The sequence below is a fragment of the Amphiprion ocellaris genome, chromosome 22 (genome assembly GCF_022539595.1).
Source record: "Amphiprion ocellaris isolate individual 3 ecotype Okinawa chromosome 22, ASM2253959v1, whole genome shotgun sequence".
Taxonomy (NCBI): domain Eukaryota; kingdom Metazoa; phylum Chordata; class Actinopteri; family Pomacentridae; genus Amphiprion; species Amphiprion ocellaris.
Genome location: NC_072787.1, coordinates 21,191,289 through 21,216,357, shown reverse-complemented (window position 1 = coordinate 21,216,357; position 25,069 = coordinate 21,191,289). Strand labels below are relative to the sequence as shown.

The 25,069-nt window shown below is 37.0% G+C and overlaps 2 protein-coding genes across 2 annotated transcripts; both read right to left on the bottom strand.

The window, feature by feature from the left end:
• Positions 1-1,487: 1,487 nt before the first annotated feature.
• Positions 1,488-7,232, bottom strand: LOC111587687 (TNFAIP3-interacting protein 3-like). The gene is made up of 10 exons (XM_023297751.3): positions 7,025-7,232; positions 5,061-5,152; positions 4,877-4,961; positions 4,561-4,635; positions 4,408-4,473; positions 4,184-4,306; positions 3,971-4,087; positions 3,802-3,879; positions 2,438-2,563; positions 1,488-2,351 (listed from the first exon to the last, which is right to left on the bottom strand). Exons 1-10 carry the CDS (start codon positions 7,025-7,027, stop codon positions 2,214-2,216), a joined length of 903 nt encoding a protein of 300 aa, XP_023153519.1. The 5' UTR covers positions 7,028-7,232; the 3' UTR covers positions 1,488-2,213.
• Positions 7,233-14,799: 7,567 nt separating this feature from the next.
• Positions 14,800-23,628, bottom strand: LOC111587684 (ADP-ribosyl cyclase/cyclic ADP-ribose hydrolase 1-like). Its single transcript, XM_023297749.3, has 8 exons — positions 23,359-23,628; positions 21,095-21,221; positions 20,857-20,992; positions 18,602-18,684; positions 16,397-16,470; positions 15,439-15,525; positions 15,252-15,335; positions 14,800-15,159 (listed from the first exon to the last, which is right to left on the bottom strand). The coding sequence occupies exons 1-8, from the start codon at positions 23,535-23,537 to the stop codon at positions 15,102-15,104; spliced, it is 828 nt and encodes a 275-aa protein (XP_023153517.2). The 5' UTR covers positions 23,538-23,628; the 3' UTR covers positions 14,800-15,101.
• Between the last annotated feature and the right edge of the window lie 1,441 nt (positions 23,629-25,069).

Below are 25,069 nucleotides of genomic sequence, written 5' to 3'. Positions count from 1 at the left end.
TTATCTATTAAAGACAAATAATTATATACAGTCATTCATAAACATTAACAATATGTTTCCTCTTGTGTCGAGCATTATGCTGTTCATATCCAGCAAATTCTCCTTAGAACAGCTAAATTAAAGTGATTCAGATGTGAGGTTTTGTCTTTTCCTCTGTAGTTCAGTTGCATCTATTAACTACAGGCCCTTCTAATGTAAAAGCACCCAGGAGTTCATTGGGTTTGATGCCTGAGAGTTGTGCAGCATATCATCCTGCTGTTCCTGCTGATCACCAGTAGAGGTCACTAGAGATCTTAGATTTCTCAAAGCTCCTTCAGCAGTGACTTTCTCCTGCTTTCTTAGTAAGTACAGGAAGTGGACATGTAAATGGATCAGAGAGTCAGTCATCAGTAAGTTAATGGAAATAATAATGGAGATCAAAACTCTGTTACTATCGTTGGACAACCTGCTGGTGGCGTCAGTGTGTCTACGATGTGATTTTGAAGGGAATTAGATGATTTATATTCAATTTTACATACAATTTTAAAGCATTTCTTGCATTTTTTTTCAATTCTTTACTTTGACTAAAGGGCTATAGCCAAGATACCAATGTATACTGATGGAAAAATAATGAGAATCTGTTTCTTCACAGCAACTTGATATGCAGATAATCACCAATTTGACTGCAACAATGCCTAGAAATGTTTCCAGTGTATCAAAGGGAAGCCTGGGGAGAATATACAGAATGATAGTTGGTATAAAGCAGCTAACTGCTCTGCTTTCATTGCACTGTGGCTTGCCTTTCATCAGATGGCTAGGTTTCCCTTAAAGACATTAAAGTGATATTTATCAGCTGCCTGTTTGAAGATATCCAGGACACAATGTAAAAATACACCAGTTTTATTCATACAAACCAGGTTTGAGAATGCAGTTTCCCATTTGCTCCCAAAGAATGCAACTGTTGGCATTTATCTGAAGTTATTAAAGATTGAACTCCTTTTGAACTTTTCTGTATAAAGTTGTCAGTATAGCCAGATCATGCAGAGAAAATTCTATCAACAAAACCTCATATTATTTCTTCATCTTGTTCATTTCCTCCTCTTCTATCATGGAACCTAGCAAGCTTTGTCAGAATTATTTATATTTCCGTGTTTTCTGGCTTTCCTAAAAAGCTCATCTATCCAGTCATGAGTTTGGATTGATGCTCTCTTTGGTAAACTTTGATCTATAAAGTATGAGTTTAATGCATAAATATGTATGATGCTTGTCCTACAAAGGTTGCATGAATATATACGTGTAATATAGTGTCTGTATCAGCATGTTGGACTTTAGTTTTTTGGACATTTTCAAAAAGAACGCTCTGGTGTCACTATATTCAACTGAAGGCACAATACTTTACTATTTTCTGCATTAAAATGTAGATAAAATGTGATATTTGTTCACATTCTGTGTCTTGCAGGATGGATCAGAGTTAATCATTAATCATGGACATGATTGTGACCAAAATGTCAAAAGAAAACTCATTCATTATGTTTATTTTAATGATAAATTAACAAGAAACAGAAAATATATGTGTCAACAATACATTCAAACATCTATATAAATACACTGTGCATAATGGAGGTTCCTTCATACTTGATTTCTGTCTCTGGTGCAAATAAACTGATACAGAAACGATACTTTCAGAGTTCCTGAGCAACATGTTTCTATGTCTTGGTGTCCAGTGAGTGGCTGCCTACCACTGAGGTAATATAGTGTGTAATAAGCCAGAAATATGGCGGCCCTTCTTTGAACATTCACCTCACATGTGATACTGAGCTCTGTTGTTCTTCGTCGTGGGCTTCCTTTTGTAGCAGATTACATTCTTTTTGCACCTTTGATCGATATTATCCGTGTCAATAGTGTTTGGGCGGTGCAATAAATGGTATTTCCCTAAAGATCTGTGTCACAAAAGGAGGTCTACATAGAAATGTTTGCTCGCTTTGCTGCTTTCCTCCTCTTGGGAAGCGTCCAGCTCTACTTTCCTGTTTCCTTCCTCCACATAAGTCCCCTAATGGACTCGGATTGGTGGAAAAAACTACCTGAAGCTCAACCAACTGCAGAACTGACCTCACTTGTTTGAGTTTCTCCTGCTTGGTAAACTGGTAAACTGTCGCCCTGCTCATGATAAACTCCAGGAAATACTTCTATAAAGTGCACTGAAACATTACCACACAAAAAGCTAAGGAGTTTCCCTATTTGTTATCCAGAGTGTATCGCCTCTGTAGCTGGATGTGGTGCTGTTTTACTGGTCGACCCTCCCAGTTTGCACATTTGACTCGGTTTGTGCAGGCGCACTGGAGAAGAGGCTGAGGCTGTTGAGTCCGAGTCACCTGGAAGAACAGACCATGTTAAGATCTTTACGCATGAATTCTATATTTACTCAAGCACCAAGACTTAGTAGAAGTCTTCGTAGTACCTGAGACTTGAGGACGTGCAGCTCGTTGTGGACTTTTCTAAACTTCTTCTCCAGTTCCAGATACTTGTCCTTCAGCCTCTCTCTGTCCTTACGCTCCTTCAGAAAGTCTTCCTTATAGACTTCAGCCTGAACATGGAAGAAAGAATAATATGAAAACACAACTGTATAAAAATGGATATATTTACCTTTTAGCTCAGAAAACACTGATATCGCTCCTATGTCAAAGTAGCTGATTAGCTTAGCTTAGCATCTTTAAATAGGGAGAAGTAGCCTGACTGTATAAGTAAAAGCATAAAAAAATACACTAGAGAGACTATCCAGAGCTCAGGATCTTTTCTGTCTTTCCTTTCATTTTTGTTGTTAATGTTGCTGTTTGAAGCATGTGCAGTGGTCATTTTGGGTTAATACCATAATTCACTGTAATATCTGCCAATAATATACGGTTTAATATTTCATATACAGCATTTTAGGAATGCAGTTTTTCTTCATTTTGAATTTTTGAGATGTTCAGATGTATTTCAGATGAAACCCCATGAGACTTGCTGGAAAAGTTAGTTTTTGAAAGAGTTTATCTCAGTAATTTTGTTTGTATATTTAGTGAAATGTGTCAAAGCACCAAATAAATATTCAATATTTTGCCATTTTTATTTCAAAATAGCTAAAATGTAGATGTAGTTTTCCTGTTAAATGATGGTTAAATCAGTATTGTTTCAATACTAAACAGCCTAAATGTAGCTTCAACTGTCTGCTTAGATGACAGTTGATGCAATATTGATTTATTATCATTTATGGCTCATAATCTGACATTAATTTATTCATTTGTATATTTCAGACACTGTGTGCTATTTTTTGCCCATATTGTGGCACATATTACCATTTAAGACCACAATGTGCTTTTCTTCCCCTTTACTATTTGTAGAATTAACTATAAAATATATAATGAAGCCAAAACACAGACAGAAAAATACTTTTAAAATCAACAGTTAACAAAAACCTGTCTTTTTCACTCTTTTCTCATTTACTGCTGCCGTGTAATCAAGTATTTACAGATTATTCAATTAATTGATGGAACAATCAGGGGACTACTACTAAAACAATCATTAGCAGCCCTTATGAAAGACATTTATGGATAGATATTTGTGTGGAAAATTATTAATGGCTGTGATTCTCTTCAAGCCCCGATAATATTTTGAACTTGATCCCATTTCAAGTCATGAACTGTTCTTATAAAGACGTCAGCATGATCGAATTCGGTGCTTTGCTCGTTGTCAGGCTGCGTTTCATCTTTTCTGCGTGCAGAAAATTCTCCTTCCTCATCTGACTCTTGCATAGGAGGCAAACAACAGATGACGACCTAAACTCACCTGATGTTTCCAGATGTCTTGCAGCGTTTCACTGCTGCAGTCGAGAGGCTGAGAGCTCTGCAGAGCCTCCTGTAAGGCCTGAACAGACACATGAAAGCTGCTGTTAGAACACTACCGTTACTGCAGGGTGGTTAGGATGCTCCAACATGAAGCAGATGTGACTCCTCACCTTGTTCAGCCGTCTGATCTCTTCGTGCTGATGCTGCCCTCTGCGGGTCAATGTGTTGTTCTGCACTCGCAGCTCTTTAGCTTCCTTTTCTGCTCGGAGTAACTCGACTTCTCCTGTCTGTGAAAAATTCCCACGAGGAAGCTGACCGTTAACCCAGAAAAACCACACGAACAAATCCATCGAAACGCTTTAAAGTGTGCTCGGAGCTTTTACCTGTGTGTTCTGTCTGTCTTTCACTGGCTTGAATTGGATTTTTTTATATAATGTGACGTGTTTTTCTCCTTCTTCGTAATGTTCAAGGTGTTCGTGCTGCTGCAGGGCTGTTAAACTTTGAACCTGGGAAGCAGGGCAAACATTAATATGAAGAAGTAGAAGTAAAATAATAACTGGCAAGAGCTTCATAAAAATAATAATTAAAAAATACATCAAATTCTTACCTTTTCTTTGTAATACTGCACCATTGTCCTGTATTCTTTAGCCCATCTCTCATTAATAGAAAGCAGCTGAGTAAACAGAAAGCATCTCATGAGTACATGGATGTGATTTAGATTTTTCTGAGAATATAAATCTCATTTCTGGAATATACTCACTTCTTGTCTCTGCTCCTCCAAGAGAAGAATCTGTGCTTTCATCCTGACATCACTGCTGGGATTCGAACCCTCTGGCTGAAGCACATGAAAAAAAAAAAAGAGGAAGTGCTTAAATGTGGCATGCAGAATATCCAGCAGCAGCAGACAAAATGCCCATGACTTAACAGGCAATTATGCAATGCGACTCCATCCACAGACTTCCTGTTATACATTTTTGGAAGTTTTGTTGTGCACCGTTTCCAGTAACACAGAGAATACCGCATTTCCTTGCGGTTAGAGGAATCAGACAATGGCATCATGAGCCTGTTAAAATTACCTGCGTGTCTCCTGGCAGACTCTCAGGGTGAAGCTCTGATTGGAGATTGTCTCCAGTGGAGCGAAGAGGCAAACAAAACTCATACCTGGAAACAGATGATAAGCATGAGGGCCTTGAAATCCTGAAAACTGACTCCAATCCTCGTTTTATTTTATTACAAAAAGCAACAGATATGCTGTCTCACCTGTCTGTGTTTGGCAGTGATGGATACAGTCTGTGGGTTGGTTTGTTGTCTGGTCTTCTGTTCAGCCTGTCCATTGGGTTTTCATGCAGAGACTGTAAAAAGACAAAGAAGAACATATATTATATATATGTTAAAGCCTCAGCCTGCCAGCCTGCGGCGGTTTGGTGGTTTAAAGGGTTAAAGGTGCCAACCATGAACCCCAACATCCTCAGATTTTATCTCTTTCCCCTCATTCTGAGTCATTTCCCTTCTCTAAGTGTCAAACAAAGCATATATTCAACGTAAAAGTAATCTTTATTATCCCTGAAGGGCAATTTGACCTACCGTCAGCAGCACACAATAAACAACCACAGTGGTACGTAATTATATCACACTGTAAAACTGCACAATAGACAAAAAATACATATAAAATGCTCCTGAAATGAGAAAAAATTAAACTGTGATCAAGCTAGTGAAGAAGTTTGAGTTGAATAATCTATTCACAGATAAAAAAAATCAACTGCAAATTTGCTTGTAAAATAAGAAAAAATGGTAGATTCACTGGTTCAGGTGCGATTTTACTTCAGTTAAATGCTGTACAGGAGTTTGGATCATGTCTTTGTAGTGTGTTTTTTTGCATTTAAATGATTAATCAAGTGATAATAATAATAGCGTCAAACAGGATGAAAATAGTGAGTTGTCGCAGCCCTGAAATTGCCTCATGGTACATTATGGGGGTGTTTTCTGTTTGGTTTCTTTCGGAGTAAGCTTAGTTTGCATGAAATGACACAATGTGACAGCAGACCCAAATAGGTGTGAATTATTTTCACACAGTCATATGATCACGAAAGCTCAAGTTGCACAGTACGGGGTTCTCAAATAATCCATCTTGAACAAATAAATAAAATAAAATAAACAAAAAATGATAAAATCAAATCAAATAAAAAACTCAGAAATGAGTAAAACTAAATAAAATAAAGATTAAACAAAAATCCACATAAATAAATAAAATCTAAAATGAATCTAAAAAACATAAAGAAATAAAACATGACAGAAAATAATACAAAACTCACGGGTATAAATTAAACCTAAAATAAAACAAAAAACCTAATAAAACATAAAATGAAATAAAAAAACTCAAATAAATAAATAAAACATTATAGAAAATAAAACAAAACTCACATAAATAAATAAAACATATAATATAACAAAAACTCATATAAATAAGTAAAACATTTAAAAATAAAATGAAAAATGCAAATAAATATAGAAAATATGATAGAAAATAAAACAAAAAAATTCACATAAATAAATAAAACAGAAAAGAATCAAAAAATGAGTCAAACGTAAAATAATACAAAACATACAAAAAATAAAATAAAACTAAAAGAACATAAATAAATAAAAAAACACGATAGAAAATAGAACAAAAATTCAAAAACTAAATGAAACACAAAACAAAATTTAAAAAAATAATGAAAAATAAATAAAACATAAAATAAAACTAAAAAGCTAATAAAAATGAAAAAACTCAAATAAATATAACATAATAGAAAATACAACAAAAAACTCACATAAATAAAATATAAAACAAAACAAAAAAACCTCACATGAATAAATAAAATGTAAAAGAAAAATATAAAACAAAATAACTACTAAACACAAAAACTCAAAAAGTAAAACTAAAAGCATTTAAAAAAATAAATAAAACATAAAATAAAACTAAAACAAAACAAACAAAAAGTTTAATAAAACTAAAAAAGCTTAAATGGACAAAAAAAAAATACACGTACAGTCTTGTTCTTGTTGGTTTTGTGAATCCAAGTCAGTATTCTGCATATTTAGTCAGAATATGCAGCCAAATGATCACAAATCAAGCTAATTTGTCTAATTTTTAGTAGAATCTCAGACCGTCCCCAAACCTAACACTAGTCTAACACTTGTAAAAGTTGTAAAAACAGCTAAAATCCCACATGCAGACTCACCATGCTGTAGCTGTACAGGAGTCCTCCGTGTGTACAGATCCACTGAGGCTGTGAATGGAGCTCTAACTCCTCCGAGGCTCACTTTTTACCGAGGATCCCCCGTGACGTCAGAAAACCTGAACTGACCAATCAGCGGCCGGGATTCCCTCCCGGAGGGGGGGCGGGGCTGTCTCTCAGGCTGCAGCCGCTGACGGAGTTTGTCGAAGGAAAGGAAAGTACAACGAGTTGATCAACAGCCTGAGCGGTAATAAGCTGACAGTTTATGGTACGAAGAGATGACTAAGAGAAAAATGAGCGCTGCAAAAAGTGACACCACCAATCTCAGGTTTCTGCCTCAGTGGGTGAACAGGTGGGCGACGTTGACGTGGGTTTCAGCATTTCCTCTAATACAGATTTCAGCTGATGCTCATAATAGAGTGAATGTATACATGTTAATATAATCATAAAAAATGAAAGAAAGAACAGGCATTAACTGCTATGTATAGTAAAATACATTCATAAATGTTCATTAAATTAAATAAATACGTAAAATTTACAAAAAATCTCAATATATGTTTTGTGTTGTATGTTTTTTGCTTATTGTATTTGATGCATAGATTTGTTTATTTGTTATAATATACATACAACTCATCTATTAACTGCAGTGTATAAATAAATAAATAAATGAATGAAAAAATAAATATTCATGTGATCAAATAAAATGTAAAAAAATGAATTGAATAAATTTATGTATAACATGTATATATATAATGTTTATGTATAAAATTCTGTATATGCACATATACATATGTATATACTTTGTATAAAATTTTAATACATATAAATAAATATTTTTAAATTAAATATGCAAAATGTACAAAAATCTAGCTAAATAAATGTAACTAATTTTTTTTATCTATGTACATACAATACACACACACACACACACACACATATATACACACACACACACACACACACACATATATATACACACACACACACACACACACATATATATATATGTTTTGGATTTTCATATCATTAAATAATAGCAGCAGAAGCCAAATAATCAACTACAATTTTAAATTTATTTAATTACAGAAATGCTTACTAAAATTATTATTATTATTATTATTATTATTATTATTATTATTATTATTATTATAATAAATAACATAAATACACTAATAATTGTATAATAAAAGTATACAACTAAAATAATTTGAAAAATGTAATAGTCTTATAAATCAAAAATATGTTTATATATTTAATTTAAATATATAACCTAAATTATGCCTTACAATCCTGATGTATCCCCTACAGCATAAATCCCTATAAAGTCAGTAAAAAATCATTTTAATTGGAAAATTTGAAGTTAGCTAAATCAAGTTGTTTTCACATTTAAATCCTTGTTTTATTAAAAACATTGCAACAAAGTAAGATTTAAAAATTCAAAGCTATAAATTATTAGATATTATTCAAAAATAATAAATAACAATAAATGAGGTGCAGCTCACACGTGTAAAACTCGTCACTTTTTACAGTGTGTGGGTTTGTCAGTCTGCTGAGCGCCTTTAACTTCCTGGGTGGTTTTAACTACAGCACGCTGAGAACCCAAAACAAGCTTTCAAGAGCCACTAATATCGAAATGAAACTGTCCAAAAAAAATGTAAATGTTATGGGCTGCGGGTTATGGGAAAGTCACACATCTCGCAGGCTTATCTTCTTACACAATCTGGTGACAGTGTATTCTGAAAGGTGTTGACTCAGAGCGGGCTTGTTTCAGGGAAGGAGGTCAGGGGAAAATACGCCACTGCTCCTCCTCCAGTAACCGGCACTCAGCAGCAGGGGACTCGGGGCTACTCATTTATTAGTTCTTATGGAAACCTGTATTACTGGAGTCAAACATGTTCCATGTTTCCGCTCTCAGCCAGACCACCTGACTTCTTCACTGAGGGCTCATCATCCTTCAAGTGGACATAACTTCCCTGAAACACACAGAGATGTGTTTTTCCCAGGGACACTTTTCACACCAAAATACCACATTTCTGTTCTTGTGTGTTTGGATTATTTGGCTGAAGTGGGAGCTTCCACTTGTATTTATTCTGGCAAATGTTGGGAAGGTTTCAGTAGAGAACTGCAGGATGTCCCACACCAACCAGAAAACCACTTTAACTCCTTAAAAGGCTGAAACTGTCTTTTTTTGTTTTATTTCCATCTTAAGTCTCAGTACCAGCTCCACAACTGGAAAACCAGATGGAAAACCTAAAGACAGAAAACACTTGGGCAACTTTAGAAACACAATAAATCTTCTAATATTCAGCAGATCAGAGTGAGATTGGAAAAACTCCAACAAAAATAACAGCCTTATAACAATGAGCCAATGACACAGATTTACCAAACATTTTCTAAAACTTCTCAGCCGCAACTCACACAACAAACAATACATCAGTTTTAATCATATAAACCTCTAGTAGTTGCAACTAACCATTATTTCATCATGATGATGGCTTTCTCAATTATTCGGTCTGTAAAATGGCAGTAAATGTGCAAAAAAAACATCAATCAATGCTTCCCAAAATCCAAAATGATCTCTTTAAATGTCTCATTTTTGTCCACAACTGAAATATATTCCATTTATTGTCATAGAGGAGTAAGGAAACTGGAAAAATATTCAAATTTAAGATGCTAGAATCAGAGATTTTTGAGTTTTATCTATTCAAAAAATGATTGAAACTACTGTGTCTCCTGTATTAGATGCCCCACATGGGTTGTGTTTTATTAACAGATACCATCTGATCCTTGGTCAGGAACTTCCAGGGTGGAAAGATTTACAGACAAAAATGTAGCAGAAAGTCCTGCATTCAAAGCAGCTCTGCTCATTATTAGTAATCTGGGAACCGTGACAGCTCAGCGCACCGATGTACCAAGATAGCATGTATTTGTCATCAAAAGAGCCAAATTACTATATAATAAAGACAGAAAACACATAACTGCAGACAGAAATGACCCGACGTTGGTGGGTTTGAATCTGTTGGCTTTGAGGCGACGATGCTAACCACTGATTTAATAACTAGACAACTTCAGTCAAGTACTATTTAACTCTTTCCACCCTGGATTTCCCCATACTGGAACCAGACGTATCCATTATAAAATCAGCATTTTAAAGTTTGCAGAGGTCGCCTGGTACCACTGTGGATTAAATGGATGGAGCATTTGTTGTACTTGATAGAAAACAGGATCAACAATGATATAGATAAGTGTCACTGGCTTTTTAATCTACATACAGTTTTGATTAGTTTACAGCACAAACACATTGTATGGTGACATATCTGGGATGTTGGACAAACTCCAAACCAACTTACCAACATCTTTAACAAGTATATGTGCCATTAACTTGAATTATGTACAACTCATACTTAATGTCTTGCATATTAACGTGAAAAACAGCATCAAAGCCTCGTTTTAAAGCATATTTTAAATGTTTGAATGAATTCAGTTCAATAGAATTTTATTTATATAGCACCAATTACAATTCAAATTGCCTCAAGGTGCTTTACAGAACCCATATGCCTGAACCCCCAGAGCAAATCCTAAGGTGACAGTGGCAAGAAAAAACTCCCTTTTAATGGGAAGAACCCTTGAGCAGAACCCAGCTCATATAGGGCGACCCATCTGCTGCTGACCGGATGAAATATTTTAATTTTAAGATGAGATTTTGTTAATTTTCCTCAAGGAAACGTACGTCACATACGATCAGTTCAAGGACAATTGGAAATTTGGAGATTATTTCTGTAGATGGTCTCATTCTGGTGATATTATTCAATAAAATGCACCTTTAAAACTGACGGGAGGTTTTGGGGTTCAGAGGGTTCAACACCTTTTTGTAATCAAACTTCAAAAAGTCTTGTTCTGGTGGAAGCTGAATTTAAAAAAGACAATGAACAGAACATTTTTTTCAGGTGGAAAAACAGGTGAAAACCCAACCTTGGGCTTAAAAGGTTAAGCACAGTTTTACATTTTAAAAACAACTACGCTTGAGGACTTTTTCCACTTGACTGACGAGTTTTTAGCCATTTACACTCGCAACCAATGCTAATTTTTCAGCTCTGGTAACTTCCTATACTGAAGCCGATGACAAACCCTTACTCTGACTCATGAAATTCCTTTTTAAATGATTTGAGTGACACAGATCCTACCACAAAATAAAGGGAAAGAAAAGCATTTGTCACATAATGAGTGTCTTCAAGAATGTCATTATAGGTCAAAAGCTGTGAGATTCTTCTAAAGAAAGTCATAACGAAGCTCTAAGGCGTGGTTCGTCACTTTGGGAATTCCACATATTGCTGACGGATCCATTAAGAAATAGTTTGAGGAGTATCAGGCGGATAAACTAGGCTAACCCGTACCGACACCCGAAACTTCATGTACTTTCCTCGAGTGCTTACTTTTAGAAACACAGTGTATTAATCTTCAAAATGACTCAGCTTGGACATTAAGTTTGCTTAGCTGTCAGGTTCCGTTATCGCACTTAGATCTATTTACAGTTGGCTCAAACAAATGGAACTTCTCCTGGCTCTACAGTCTACATACGTTTACATTCCTACACCCGAGAAAAGACCTGAAATGCTTAGATTACACTTCAAAAATGCTAAACATCAGAGCTAGCTGAGGTTAAAATTAAGCAAATACTTCACCACATAGGCCAACATGTGGAGACGCACCTGAAAAGTGGCGTCAAATTCAAACTAGGTCACTTCAAACCCAATAAATGGGCTTTTATCATAAAAAAAAACACTTTAAAGCTTTGTTGTCGCCCTATTGCAGCTAACTTTAAAGTGCTACTTGAAGATTAAGATTAGTCTTGTGGTGTGAGCGGCAGCAGCAGTGACTCAAACTGCCCCCGTGCTTACCGACATTACAATACTTTTCACAGTGGCCCCATGTTGTGGTTTTACACAAGGGGCCTTCTTCATGCGACACCTGTGCAGCGACAACCCCGAGCAACCTCTTCCCAGCACCCGACACAAACCCCGTTTACCGTACGTGTGACACAGCAGCAAGAAAGGAAAGAGGAGGTTTTGACTCTGCTTCACGAGCCTCCTTCTTCCTGCCACAGCTGCTCTTCAAGAACCAGCCTTTTTGTTCACATGCTGGATGAGACGTCCTGCGGCCAGACGCCCACGACTGCAAACCCACGAAAAGCGGGCGTGATCGGTTTTTAGGAGCACTTTCTTTTTCTCCTCAGCGGTTTAGCAGCTTTGCATACACCTTAAACTGATCTTCGGTAGCGGGTTCCAGTTTCACGTAAATCAAAAGAGAAACCAAAGACAATCGCATAAGAAAATGCTCGCTGGATTTTGCGGTCAGAGGAACTTTTCTCTAAGCCAAAAGGAATGAGTTCATAGAAAGTTGCTAAAGGTGAACTTTTTCATCGTGTGTCATAACTCGGTTTTACTTTTCAGGTTTTGTTTCACCTAAATCAGATTTAGAAGCTACTACAGACCACACTTTTGGCTAGGGATTATACACAAATTTCTGCTCAGATGATTAATTTAACCAGCATTTGACTGTTTAAACCTCACAGCGCAGAATAAAGCACACTACCGTTCAAACGTTTGGGGTCACCCAGATGTTTTCCATGAAAATTCACACTTTTATTCATGTGCTAACATAATAGTAGAAGGGTTTTCTAATCATCAATTAGCCTTTCAACACCATTAGCTAACACAATGTAGCATTAGAACACAGGAGTGATGGTTGCTGGAAATGTTCCTCTGTACCTCTATGTAGATATTCCATTAAAAATCAGCTGTTTCCAGCTAGAATAGTCATTTATTTACCACATTAACAATGTCTAGGATGTATTTCTTTTTAATTAAATGTTATCTTCATTGAAAAAAATGCTTTTCTTTCAAAAATATTTGCATCTCTATGTGACCCCAAACTTTTGGCTGGTAGTGTATGTGCAAATTCAACAGTTTTCACATTAATCTGCTGAAAAAAGAAAGTTCTTCTGTCCTCAAGTCTTAAATATCAAACTCAGACAAGTGTGGTGTAGAAAGATGACTTGACAGTGAAGTAGAAATCTGGATAAACTTGTAAAATTTGCATTTTTTTCATATTCATAGGCCTCCCTTTGCTGTCCCTCTTGAATTCTAGAGTACTTAATATGATATTGCTTCTAGTTGACATGACTGTATCACATTTGTTAAACTGCATGCCAATGCTGCCAATCCCTTACCGCACCACATTCCAAAGGTATTCTGTTCAGATTTAATGATGTGGTGATCAGAAATGCCACAGAGGTCATTGCCATGTTCATAAAACCAGTTTGAAGTGACTTTTTCTTTGCCTCATGGTGTGTTACCAAGCTGGAAATTACCTAAAAACCCCACTCTCAAAAACAGGAGAGCTGTCTACCAGGCCGTTTCATTATCATTGTTATTTTAAAGCCATGTCTGTATTGTTGTATTGAACCCTCTTTAATCACATGGGTCCTGTTGATCAGCGGTTTTGTCCCGTCTTTCACCTTTACAAAACCAGGTTGATTGCTTTCACCGTTTCACCTCACCTATCAGTTGAACTTGCTTTCACCGTTTCACCTCACCGTTCAACTGATAGGGTGACTATCATGCTGTGTCTGCCGTTCAGTTTATCCGGGCAGAAGTTTAAGCCACGGAGTTGTTGCTGGGCAAAGTTTGAAGAAAAAATGCAGCCATAACGTGATCTGAGACTGTAATACACTACTCAACAGTTTGGGGTCACCCAGGATGTTTCATGTTTTCCATGAAAACTCACACTTTTATCCATGTGCTAACATAACTGCACAAGGGTTTTCTAAACATCAATTAGCTTTTCAACATGATTAGCTAACACAATGTAGCATTAGAACACAGGACTGATGGTTGCTGGAAATGGATCCTTATGTCGATATTCCATTAAAAATCAGCTGTTTCCAGCTAGAATAGTCATTTACCACATTAACAATATCTAAACTGTATTTCTCATTCATTTAATGTTATCTTCATTGAAAAACACTACTTTTCTTTCAAAATAAGGACATTTCTAAGTGACTCCAAACTTTTGAATGGTAGTGTGTCTGAGCTATTACACAGGAAAATGTGCAAATGTCAATTCTGTCTTGGTGCGTTGAGGCCCTTCATGTTTATATTCAAAGAAAATAAGCAAATACTTTGGTGAGGCCTGACGATTCAACCAAAAATAAATACCTAACAGATATATATTTATTTTAAATTATAGAAGAAATGCAAGAGGAACATGTAGATGAATTGCACAATATATTGAATTGAAAAAGTGTAGATCCTGTTTTCTTTTAAGCTTATAATGGTGTTTTGTTGTCTATAAGCAAAAGCACAGACACATTTGTGCCTAGAATAGCCAACAATAGCCTATGAGTAAGTGACATTTGTGGCACCACATGAAAGATGAAAGTGGTTGTTTAGGTCACTTAAGTCACGTAGAGTGCTTAAAATCACAAAAAACCAAGATAAGGAATGGTGTAGTTGTGCTAAAGTAGGGGGTGAGGCTCCCTTAACTGTATTATGCAGTATCATCTATATGTTTCTTATCCTCACTGTAGGCTGGTATCTGCTTTACATTTACATAATCTGTCCTTCATGGGTTCAGACTAACACTTAAAGTCATGCTATCTAGGATTATAACCGCCTAGTGTCTGATATATTATCTTAAATTATACAAATTTGTAAAGATTTGAAGCCCACCTCAGTATTCAGTGAATGGAGCTTTGTCACTGGAACCCAAAGACAATCTTATAGAGATATTTTCACATTTTATTTAAAAAATAGAGCACATTCTGCCAGCAAGTTCAAGTGAGATTGTGAGTTGAACATGAATAGCAGCACTGACATGTTACTACTAAACATTTATCACAACTGTTATCATAAAAAGTTCCCATATATCACACCTTACAAAATTAAAAGGTGCATTGTCATTTTGCAAAAACACATCAGCAACTTTTATGTAAAAAGACATTTCTCACTGTCTGCTACTGGCCCACGGTTACAAAAATATTTAAATTACATTCAGAAAGACTTAACAGAAAAGAGATTTTTCACCAGCAGGATCCACAGGGTTTCTGTGGATTGGAGCCGCATTCCTGGATCTGAGTTCTGCAGAGATTTTCAAATAATAAGAAGTTAATACTGTGTGAGGACAGAGACATGCATGTGATCAGCTTCTCTCACACACATGTTGCACTTACTCAGGCACTTCCTTGCAGTTATATTTTATTCCCTCAGCCAGCTCTTTCTGTAGGTCCTTTAAAGATGCATTTGTGCAGTTTGTCCTGAAGAAGCGACATGCACAAAGAGGAAAGAAAACTTTTATTTTTCTTAAGCTTCTTCCTATTTGTAGATATAAAATGTTCATGTACATGTAGAAATTCTTACACATTTTTCTCGTCCGTGACCAGAACAACATTCAGGCTTTTCACCCTGGTGGCGTTAAGCCCCTTCACCTCGATGCTCCCAAAAATACTGACCGCCAAAATAAAAGAATACAGTTTAGAACGATTACATGAAATCATAGTTCCACAACACACTCCTATTTCTAAATCACTGCACTTGTTCCATTTTAATTTGCTCAGAACCCTCTTCGACATTGCTCCAAGAGTGCTAATTGAAGGATCTGTGCTAATCTCAATTGAATTCAAGATTAAATTCAAGTTCATTTATTGACATTTCCACACAGAGTTAGCAGAATTTACTGTGTTGCCAACAGTAAAGGAAAATAAAAAACACATCTAAAGTCATTTTTCTTGCTGAACTCTAACCAAAGAGGAGAGGGATGTGAATTTTAATTGGTGGTAAAAGTAGCATCCCAAGCCACTTAAAAGATGTGGAGGCAAATAATGAATAAATTGTTCTAAATAGGTAGGAAATCAACCAGAGAAACATCATTGCCTGCTCCAATTAGCAGCATAACCCCCTACGACAACCTTTAGCCTTGTGCAATAATAATAGAAATAATTTTGTTTATTTAACACTTATCAAATCAGCAATGATTGCAATCTGAAAGGCCGACATGACCGACACTCAGTACATTCCCACAGATAAATCAGTGACACAGACATCAATAAATATTAAAATAAAGATTATAAGGAAGTCATGAAGTGCTTTTAGTTTCTTGAATATGAGCATAAAACATTTAGTCTATAGTGCTCATATTGGTTTCTAGTGCTAACAAATGTGACAAATGACCAAAACACACATGAAGACTGTTGGGATCTGACAAAAGTGCAGTATAAAATCACTCCAGCCATACTTAATGACATATTTAGTGCCACCGCCGCTGTTCAAATGTACGGCTACATTATTAATGTGGCTTATTTTGACTAACTGAACGTACCTCGTGGGACTGAACGGTACGGCGATGGATCCGTTTAACATCGCTGTGACGTCACCGCAGGCAATATCTGCATACTAAACACAGAAAGAAAAGTACACTTTAGATTTAGACTACAGGTTCACATCATGTAGCTTAAAAAAAAACAACATGATTTTAAAGAAACACTGTCAAACAGATTTAGTTTTGAGCCAGTATTGATGCTACAAAGAGCCATGAGTCACATCTGGATTATTGTACTTTGAGAAACCACTTCACAGGTTTATTTTATGAACAATATAATGTTTGTTGTTATCAGATGATAAGTATGACGTTGAATGCAAAGGTCAGCTTTATCTCTGTTTTGTCATTACAGTGCAATGCCAAATAATAATAATTAAAAAAAGAAAAACCTGTCTTACTGTCCTACCCATTTCAAAGACCAATGTGACTGGGAATTCCTCCTTTAATTTTCTGTAATCCATCCTGAGTATTTCCTCAAATCCTGCAACAAAACAAGCTGCACTGCCTCCAAATTCCCACTCACAGATTTCATATCTGGTACCATTTTGGGAAACAAACAGGTTTTTTGAGGACTTTCCCACACAAGGAAATACTACACAGAGATAATAGGGAGGTGAGAGGAAACACATTGTAAGCATGACAGATGTGAGGCCTTTTTACTCTCCAGAGACTTTACTCTAGTTTAGTAGTTGATATATAAAACCCCCTGTGAGAACATTTAGTCCCTGGGGGTTATAGTTTTTTTAACAAGTGGCTGCAAAAGTATTTCATTTGTGAGGACTCCTTGCTTCTAAATATTGCACTGTGATATGTCAGTGCACTCTGGATTAATGCTCAAAGTCGTATTTGAAAATATATTGATTTCACAATGACTATATGTTTAACAAAAAGTAACCCCTGAGCCACGATCACTGTGGAGATCAGTTAATTTATGTAGCACAACACAATTTTCATGTCTATTGGTAGTAATAAAATAATATTTTTAGTATATTTTCATTACAAAATGGTATTATCATTATGAGTCTCAAGCATCTGTAAACTTTGCTGAAGAAAATGATGTTGTTACACTTTAAACTTTATGATGTCTTAAATTAGGGATAGACTGGCCTGGCAAATAATTGTGGACAATGTTTTGCATTTTTCTGATTATCGGTATTAGTATTATAATTTACCAATAAATGAAATGTGCTACTTCAGGTCTGATGCAGCCTCCTCCATCTGTCTGGAGTCACTCTGTGGTCTCAGAAATGTCTCTCAAGCAGCAAAAACTGAACAAAAAACACAAACTGTCGCCACAAACCAGGAAATGCACGACTTTCACAGCTAGCTAAGGCTAAGCTAACAGCTCGCGGTTAAGTTAGGAGGAAGCCACAGATTAACCTGAATCATAGTCTGCTTGAAGATCTCGACCTTAGTGGGCAATTAAAGTGACAGAAGAGTGAAAAATTCAGAAGAGAACAATAGATGTAATTGCAGCAACCTGAGACTCTTATTTCTATTTTACATATTCACTTACAGTCACTCTTATTAATGAAGAAGTCTAGTTAAGAATGACAGGTTCTCTACCATCATATGCTGTTAAAACATTACATTTTATGTATATTGGTTCTAAATATCAGTTAATTGGCCTTTCTTGATTACCAATAATCAGCACTGGTATTGGCCCCTAAAAAGTCACACTGATCAATCCTTTCCTCTAATCACACCAACTGTGTAGCTGCTTATCTTGAAGAAGCCACCAGCAGATACTATGAATCTCTGTTATTTCCATTTATAGTGTTTTTTTCTTATCTTACATTACCAGTTTATACATTATTTATGCTGTTTATAGTTTTTGTGTCTGAGCCTACCACTGCTTTATGATAGATTTATAGTATTTTTGTTTGTTTTCTTGAATATATTCAGAAGTCTGTCATGTGTGAGTTGTTATATAACAGAATAAAACCGAGTTCCTCTGGATGTGTGGGCCGCTGCTCACTCAGGAGAGAGCTAAGCAATGCGACTCCATGGAGACCAACACAAAGCCTCATTGACGAAGAAACCAGGCGGCGTGACCTCTTTCTTTCTCCTCTCCATCATACTCACTTCTACTCAGGAGAGATTTGTCGTACCTTAAGGTCCACATCTGTGTTGCTTTAACCACTGCTCGACCCAGAGACTCTGGTGTTTGCTGCAAAAACTAGACAATCCTTGTTCATGACTTACAGCAGCTGAGACTCTGTTCCAAAACGAGCGGACCGTGTTGTTCTCACAGTCTGTCCAACCCGGGCAGTCGCTGGTGAATGTTTCTGCAACAGCAACACACAGATTTGTTTGGTGAGCTGGTCAAATACAACACAACCGAAAGCGCAGGACGTCATGTAAACACACTGGGCAGAAAACAAGCACAATAAAGAAAAGAAAGTACTAAATCAAGTGTTCCACTGGGTTGCTATCAGTACCACCAATCAAATATGACGTGGACAACTCTGAATATATGAAATACAGTATCTTACGTATGATAATAATAACAAATCCTACATGAAGAAGATTGATTCCACTCTGAGCCACGTAGCTTTGCTTAACACAAAGACAACAGGCAACAAAATCCAACTACCAAGATCTCTAAAACCCACTTTCAGACATGGGGTATGCAACAATGCTAGCTTAATCATGTCAATGAAAGTGATGGCATTCTTTCATTCAGACATATGTTATTGTTCCTCAAGGCTTTATTCAGACATAACAGAGAGGACAAGGCAATATTTGTGATTCAGGTGAGATTGGACAGTACAACAAGTGATGCATAATACATGATAACGCAATAATGAACATGAAATAACAATCTAAACTAGGAGAAGGCTTATCAAACTGTCCAAATAACTAAAGAACAACAACACAAAAGCATCATGAATTTAAATTTTTCGTCTCTGTTGACGTCCCAGTAAAGTTTTATCTTTACTGACATTTCAGTTTGCAGCCTAACAGATGTGAAGTTGTAAAGCAAAGTCACTGATTTGTGATTCTGGCCCTGAAACTGTGTCTGTTGCTCTCTGTGATTACCAAAATCACTTCATTCAACATGAAGTACGTTGCCTGTGCATCCTTATCTGTTAGTGCTGTTGCATACAGTTCAGACATATGCTTTGTTGAAAGTGATAAAATGTTACAAGGTCCAGCTTAGTGAGATTGCACCGTCTCAGGAAAAACCAGCAGGGTGTTTATTCAGACATGAAGCTGACACGCTCAGCTACCGTCAGATTAATGTCTGAAAGGGGTGGTTCGTTAAATCTTCACCAGACCAGTTTAAAAACAACTGGGGGTAATGGTTCAGATGATTTACGTAGAGAAAAACACTTCCTGGAGTCTTGCCATTGTCATAAGGTCACCAGGCAACTTCAGAATAGCTGACTCTACATGATACCAGTCTGAGGCTGAGATAAGCGAATCAGCTTCTAGTGGTAGCTTCATACTGAGTATACCAATGTGACAGTGGTACCAATCTCCTCAGTGAACTCTCAACAAGAAAGCAAATGGATATTTACCAAAAATTAAACTTTCTAACTTTGACTTTGTATCTTCTCTCTCCTTACTTTCTTCACCTAACAGGTGGAGGCAGATATCCTGGTTCTGCTGAAAGTTTCCTCCTGTTAAAATGCAGTTCTTTTTTTCCACTGTTGCCATGTACTTGCTCAAAGGAAGTCTTGGGATTCATTAGGTTTCTCACTATAAAATTGTAGAGTCCGAACCTAAATATTGAAATGAGTCAGGTAAATTTGAAACGTTAATCTTATTTCTCTATATGAAAGCACTTGTGGTCAGCGTCTGTTGATTTAAATGTACTATATAAATAATGGTGGTTTTGACTTTGAAATGCTTGGAGAGAATCTGGCTGTAAATTTAATGAGAAGCTGAAAAGCTCAAATCAAGAAGAGAGGAGTCTATTATAGAACTGTATGTCTTGTCCTCTGCAGTCTAATGTGTGTAGCTTTTTAACTTCATGAGCTAAGGTGTCGCTGCACCTCATAGTTTTTGCAAAGGGGATATGCTCTTAATATCAGCACAGTTGCTTGAAGCTCTAATTGCATTAGACATCAGTGTTACAGGTTTAAAGAGTATGTACGCGATATGCAATCACAAAAAAACAACATTTCTCTACCGGTTCTTGTGGTTTTTTGTTTGGTTTCTCTGAAGCTTACTTCCTTAGAATTTTCTCTGTACGAGCCAAGCTTCCGTCTAAAAACCAGACATGACCTGACTGGCTTTATGGTGCAATATAAAACTAGTGTCAGCCCTGATAAACAACACCTCTGACATTTGACATCATCATTTATGAATGGCATGACAAATACATTTGAGTTGCTGTCACCAGAGCATTGCATCATACACGGTAAACTGCTACTGCTACTCTTTTGTCTGTGACCTCAATCTTTTTATGCACACTGCTGCATTTGTGCAAATAATGAGCTAGAAAGTCTTACCGCTGCTGCCCTCCTTTCCACACCAGGTCAGCCCATCCAGGACAGATCCCAGCAGAGTGTCCTCCAGAGTAACAAAACAGTCTCTCTTCTCAGTAAACTCATGGACCACATCCTTTGTTTTGCTCCAGAACATCATCTAAGCCACAAACGGAGTTATTATCACAGTGTGAAACAGATTCATTAAGTCAGACGTCTGCTCAGAGTGGATAAAACACATGAAGTTACGATTGATGTTTACTCTGTTGCATGTAGGTTTGAAGGGGGCTGCAGTGATGAGGGGGTCGTAGGCTTCCATCGGAACATCACAGGGGTCCTGGTTTACATAGGCTTGTTGAAACGCTTCCCATATCTTTTGACAGTCGTGTCTGAAAATAAATGACAGCTTTTAGTATCTGAAATGTGGTTAAGGCTCATTTTGTTGGAAAAAGCTAAAATGTAGGCCCAGATTTGGGGCAAATTGTGACACATTTTGATATTTCACATGAATAGTGCTGGATTGAAAATTCATTCAGACTAGTATGCCAAGCAGCCAAACTCCGATGTTTACAATACTTTCATCGCAGTCTGCAGCACATGTAGTAGAGTACACATCACAGCTGAGCAGATGGTGGTGCAGAGTCAAGTGGTGTCTTCAAGCTAAGTTGCTATCTAGTTTTTGAACTACTTTGCTGGAAAGTTAAACAATGACTTAATCATTTTCCCTTGTCGATATAACTCTAAGATACATATAAAGAACATCAGCTGATAAATCAGTTTTGGAAATTTTTACTCCAGGCTTTTATTACAGAGTCTAATTGTTAACATTAAACTAATAGCACGCTACAGGCACACGATGCATGTGCCTAAAACACAGTTAAATTGCTTTTTATGAGCCACATCAACTAGCTTATATCCGAAAATTTCCTGTCATCCTGAAACGCAAATACAATTCAAGACTGAATAAACGATTATGGTGGAAAAATACACAACATAATAAGTCGATTTCATATCATCTGAGTCAGTATCAGTTAAATTATAGTGGACCAGCTGTATTCTGATGGAAACGACAACAGCTTGTCATTACAGAGGTCATAAAAGAAGAATTTATGACAGCTGTGTTGGACTGCACTGTGGACATTGAGTGTGCACCTGTTGATTTTGTGTTTATTGTGAAGTACTTTGCAGCTTGTTTTTTTCAAAAGCTCCTATAAAACACATAATTAAGAAACTAAACACCCTATGAAGTACGCCCCCTCCAGTCAAAATCAACTTAATTGGGTATTTCAGAAACGTTACCAATATTTGTTATGCAGAACAGACAGACAACCCAGCAGAGTTCAGAGAGGAGACTGGTTGATCGATCATTGACAGGGTTGACACTAAGGCCAGATCTGATAGCCTGAACTTCAACTTTAACAGTAAATTGACTTTCAGACATTACATGTGAGTCTCTTGAGACTCTCCGGATAGCAGTTCTTATTACGACACCCCTCCCAAATGTGAACACCTCTACTTGCAAGGATTGGTCAAACATGAACAGAATGATCCACTCATTACATCCCAAGTAATACAAATAGTTTTATGACAGTACTTTAAGTTGAAACAGATTAAGAGAGACTTTGATTGCAGTTTCTGATTATTTTGGAGGTATTTGCAATCGAGCGTTGCATTGGATTAAACAAAGGCGTCGATCTCTTATCAGCCTATCCTTGCTGATATAAATATAATAGACAACATTTTCCATGAGGGTGGAATTTATTGCACTCAGATATTGTCTGGCATGAATTTCAGCTACCTAATAAACTGGCTGCTGATAGATATGCTAACATAGGAACAGATTACAGAGGAGACACTGGGGGCACAATCTCTCCAATTAAAAAAAAAGAAAACAAATATATAAAAAAAAAGCTGTAACATTTACTCATAGATGCAACAATGCCACCAACAGAGGTTGTCATTTTAGTTCTGCACGTGCAGAAATCTTGCAGAAACACATGATCGTAATAGTCCAGTAGTTTATGAATTAGTCACTTAGATTAAAAGATGTCACGTGCACATTTAAAAGAGAGTATTTTGCTAATATAAATGACACAAAACTGTACAGAGGCGTAAATTACATTATATTGAATGAAAAAAGTTAATCTACAGGAGTTTCATATAAGCATTACTGCATTATATTCTATAACAATCTGAATTATCAGCTGGTGCTTGAATTTTGTGTTTTCCTTCACACAAATAATGGGACTTCCACAATTAATTGATGCACAAAAGGCACAAATTGGTGCAAAATAGTTCACCAGAATGCAGAAGATGAAGCAAAATGAGGTCACCCGGACCCCTGCCTAATATACACCCCACTCCCCAGTGTTGCAATGAAACCTCAGCCCATGTATGTCAACATATATATGCAACACAGCTCGTATTTCTTATTTATGTTCCAGTTATTTAGTTTATCTCCATGCTGGGCTTAACTGGAAATGCATAATAAACTGGAGGAAAACTGTTAAACATTACAACACTTACCCTTTGAACTTCTCACACCTGCTAAAGAACACAGACTGGAATTGATTCGTTTCTTTACTCAGCGTCACTCCGAGCACTACGGCGACGATAATAAGGAGAAGCAGGACGGCGGCGACGCACAGAGCGACGCGGCGTCTCCTGCGCCTCTTCTCCGGCCGCCGAGACTCTCCATGGTCCATTTAAACACTCCTAAAAAAAAAAAAAAATGCACAGAAGTTCGACTGACTAACCTTCTCCTGTTTGTGGTCACTGGGACCGTGGCTCGCGCTCCGGCTGCTATTTGTGGAGATGCGCACACACCGTGCGCGCGGGGCCGGCTCGTGACCGCGGAGGCTCTGGTCCAATCAGGAGGCTCCACTGGTTTGGTCAAAGTGACACTGATAAGGTCACGTATAGAGAGGAAGGAGTTTTACTGTTCTAAAAGTAGTAATACTACACTGTAGAAGTACTCTGTTACAAGTAAAACTCACGCATTCAGAAGTTTACTGGAGTAAAAGTACAAAAGACTTAGACGTAGACTGACTTTATTAGTCCTCAGAGGGAAATTCAGTTATTACAGCAACATGGATTTTCAATAAAGGAGTAAACGTTAAGACAACACAGAATATTAGGGTAGGGTATAAAGTGAAGATAAAATAAGATTAAAAAATATAGAAAAAAGCAACAGGAAATACAAGAGTGATGCAGAAATGTACAAATGAACAGTGTGCAAATCAGAATGAGCTTAGAAGCGCACTGTAGAAAAAGCCATCTAATCAGAAGTACAGTTATACAGATTATACTACTCATACTGTTTATACTGCTCATACCTGTATCTTTAGATGATCTACTTTTATATTGTATCCATATATCTATATATTCATGTATTAGTGTGGTCATTATGCTCTGTCAATGGTGCTAATTCTGTTAACACTGTAACATACTGTAGATACCATACTGTAAATTATGCACTTTACTGCTACTTTGCACTGCTGGTAAGATGTAAAACTGCATTTCCTTGTCTTAGTACTCTGTGTAATGGCAATAAAGTTGGATCTAATCTAATCTGAAAGCACAGAACTATACATTTCAAAGCACTAAAAGTCCTCTTTGTGGAGATAGAGACCTTCGTCTTTAAAATAATGTATACACCGATCAGGCACAACATTATGACCACTGACAGTTGAAGTGAATAACATTGATCATCTTGTTTTAATGCAATGTTCTGCTGGAAAACTTTGAGTCCTGACATTCATGTGGATGTTTGACATGTACCACCCACCTAAAAATTGCACGTCAAGCAACCCCTCAACCCTCCAACCCCCATGGCAACAGCAGTCCTTGATCCCAGTTACCACCATCAGCAGCACTCCAATGCACCGCAAAAACTGCTCAGGTGTGGCCCAGGGAGCACGACACAGCTAAGACGTTCCCCCAGGTTCCACACTCCCAAGATCCAAATCTTACTGAGCATCTGTGGGATGGTCCAGGATAAGCCTGATCTAGGTAGGTCCTGCCCTGCAACCCACAGGATCCACAGAATTCACTGCCACCATCCTGGTGTCACAGGACATCCCCAGAGATCCTATGTCCACGCCCCACTGGGTCAGAGGAGTTTTAGCAGCATGAAGGAGACCAACTCAATATTAGGCAGGTGGTCAAAATGTTATGCCTGATTGGAGTATATATTTCTTGCATCGATTAATTGGACTAATGTGTACATCAGTTTAAT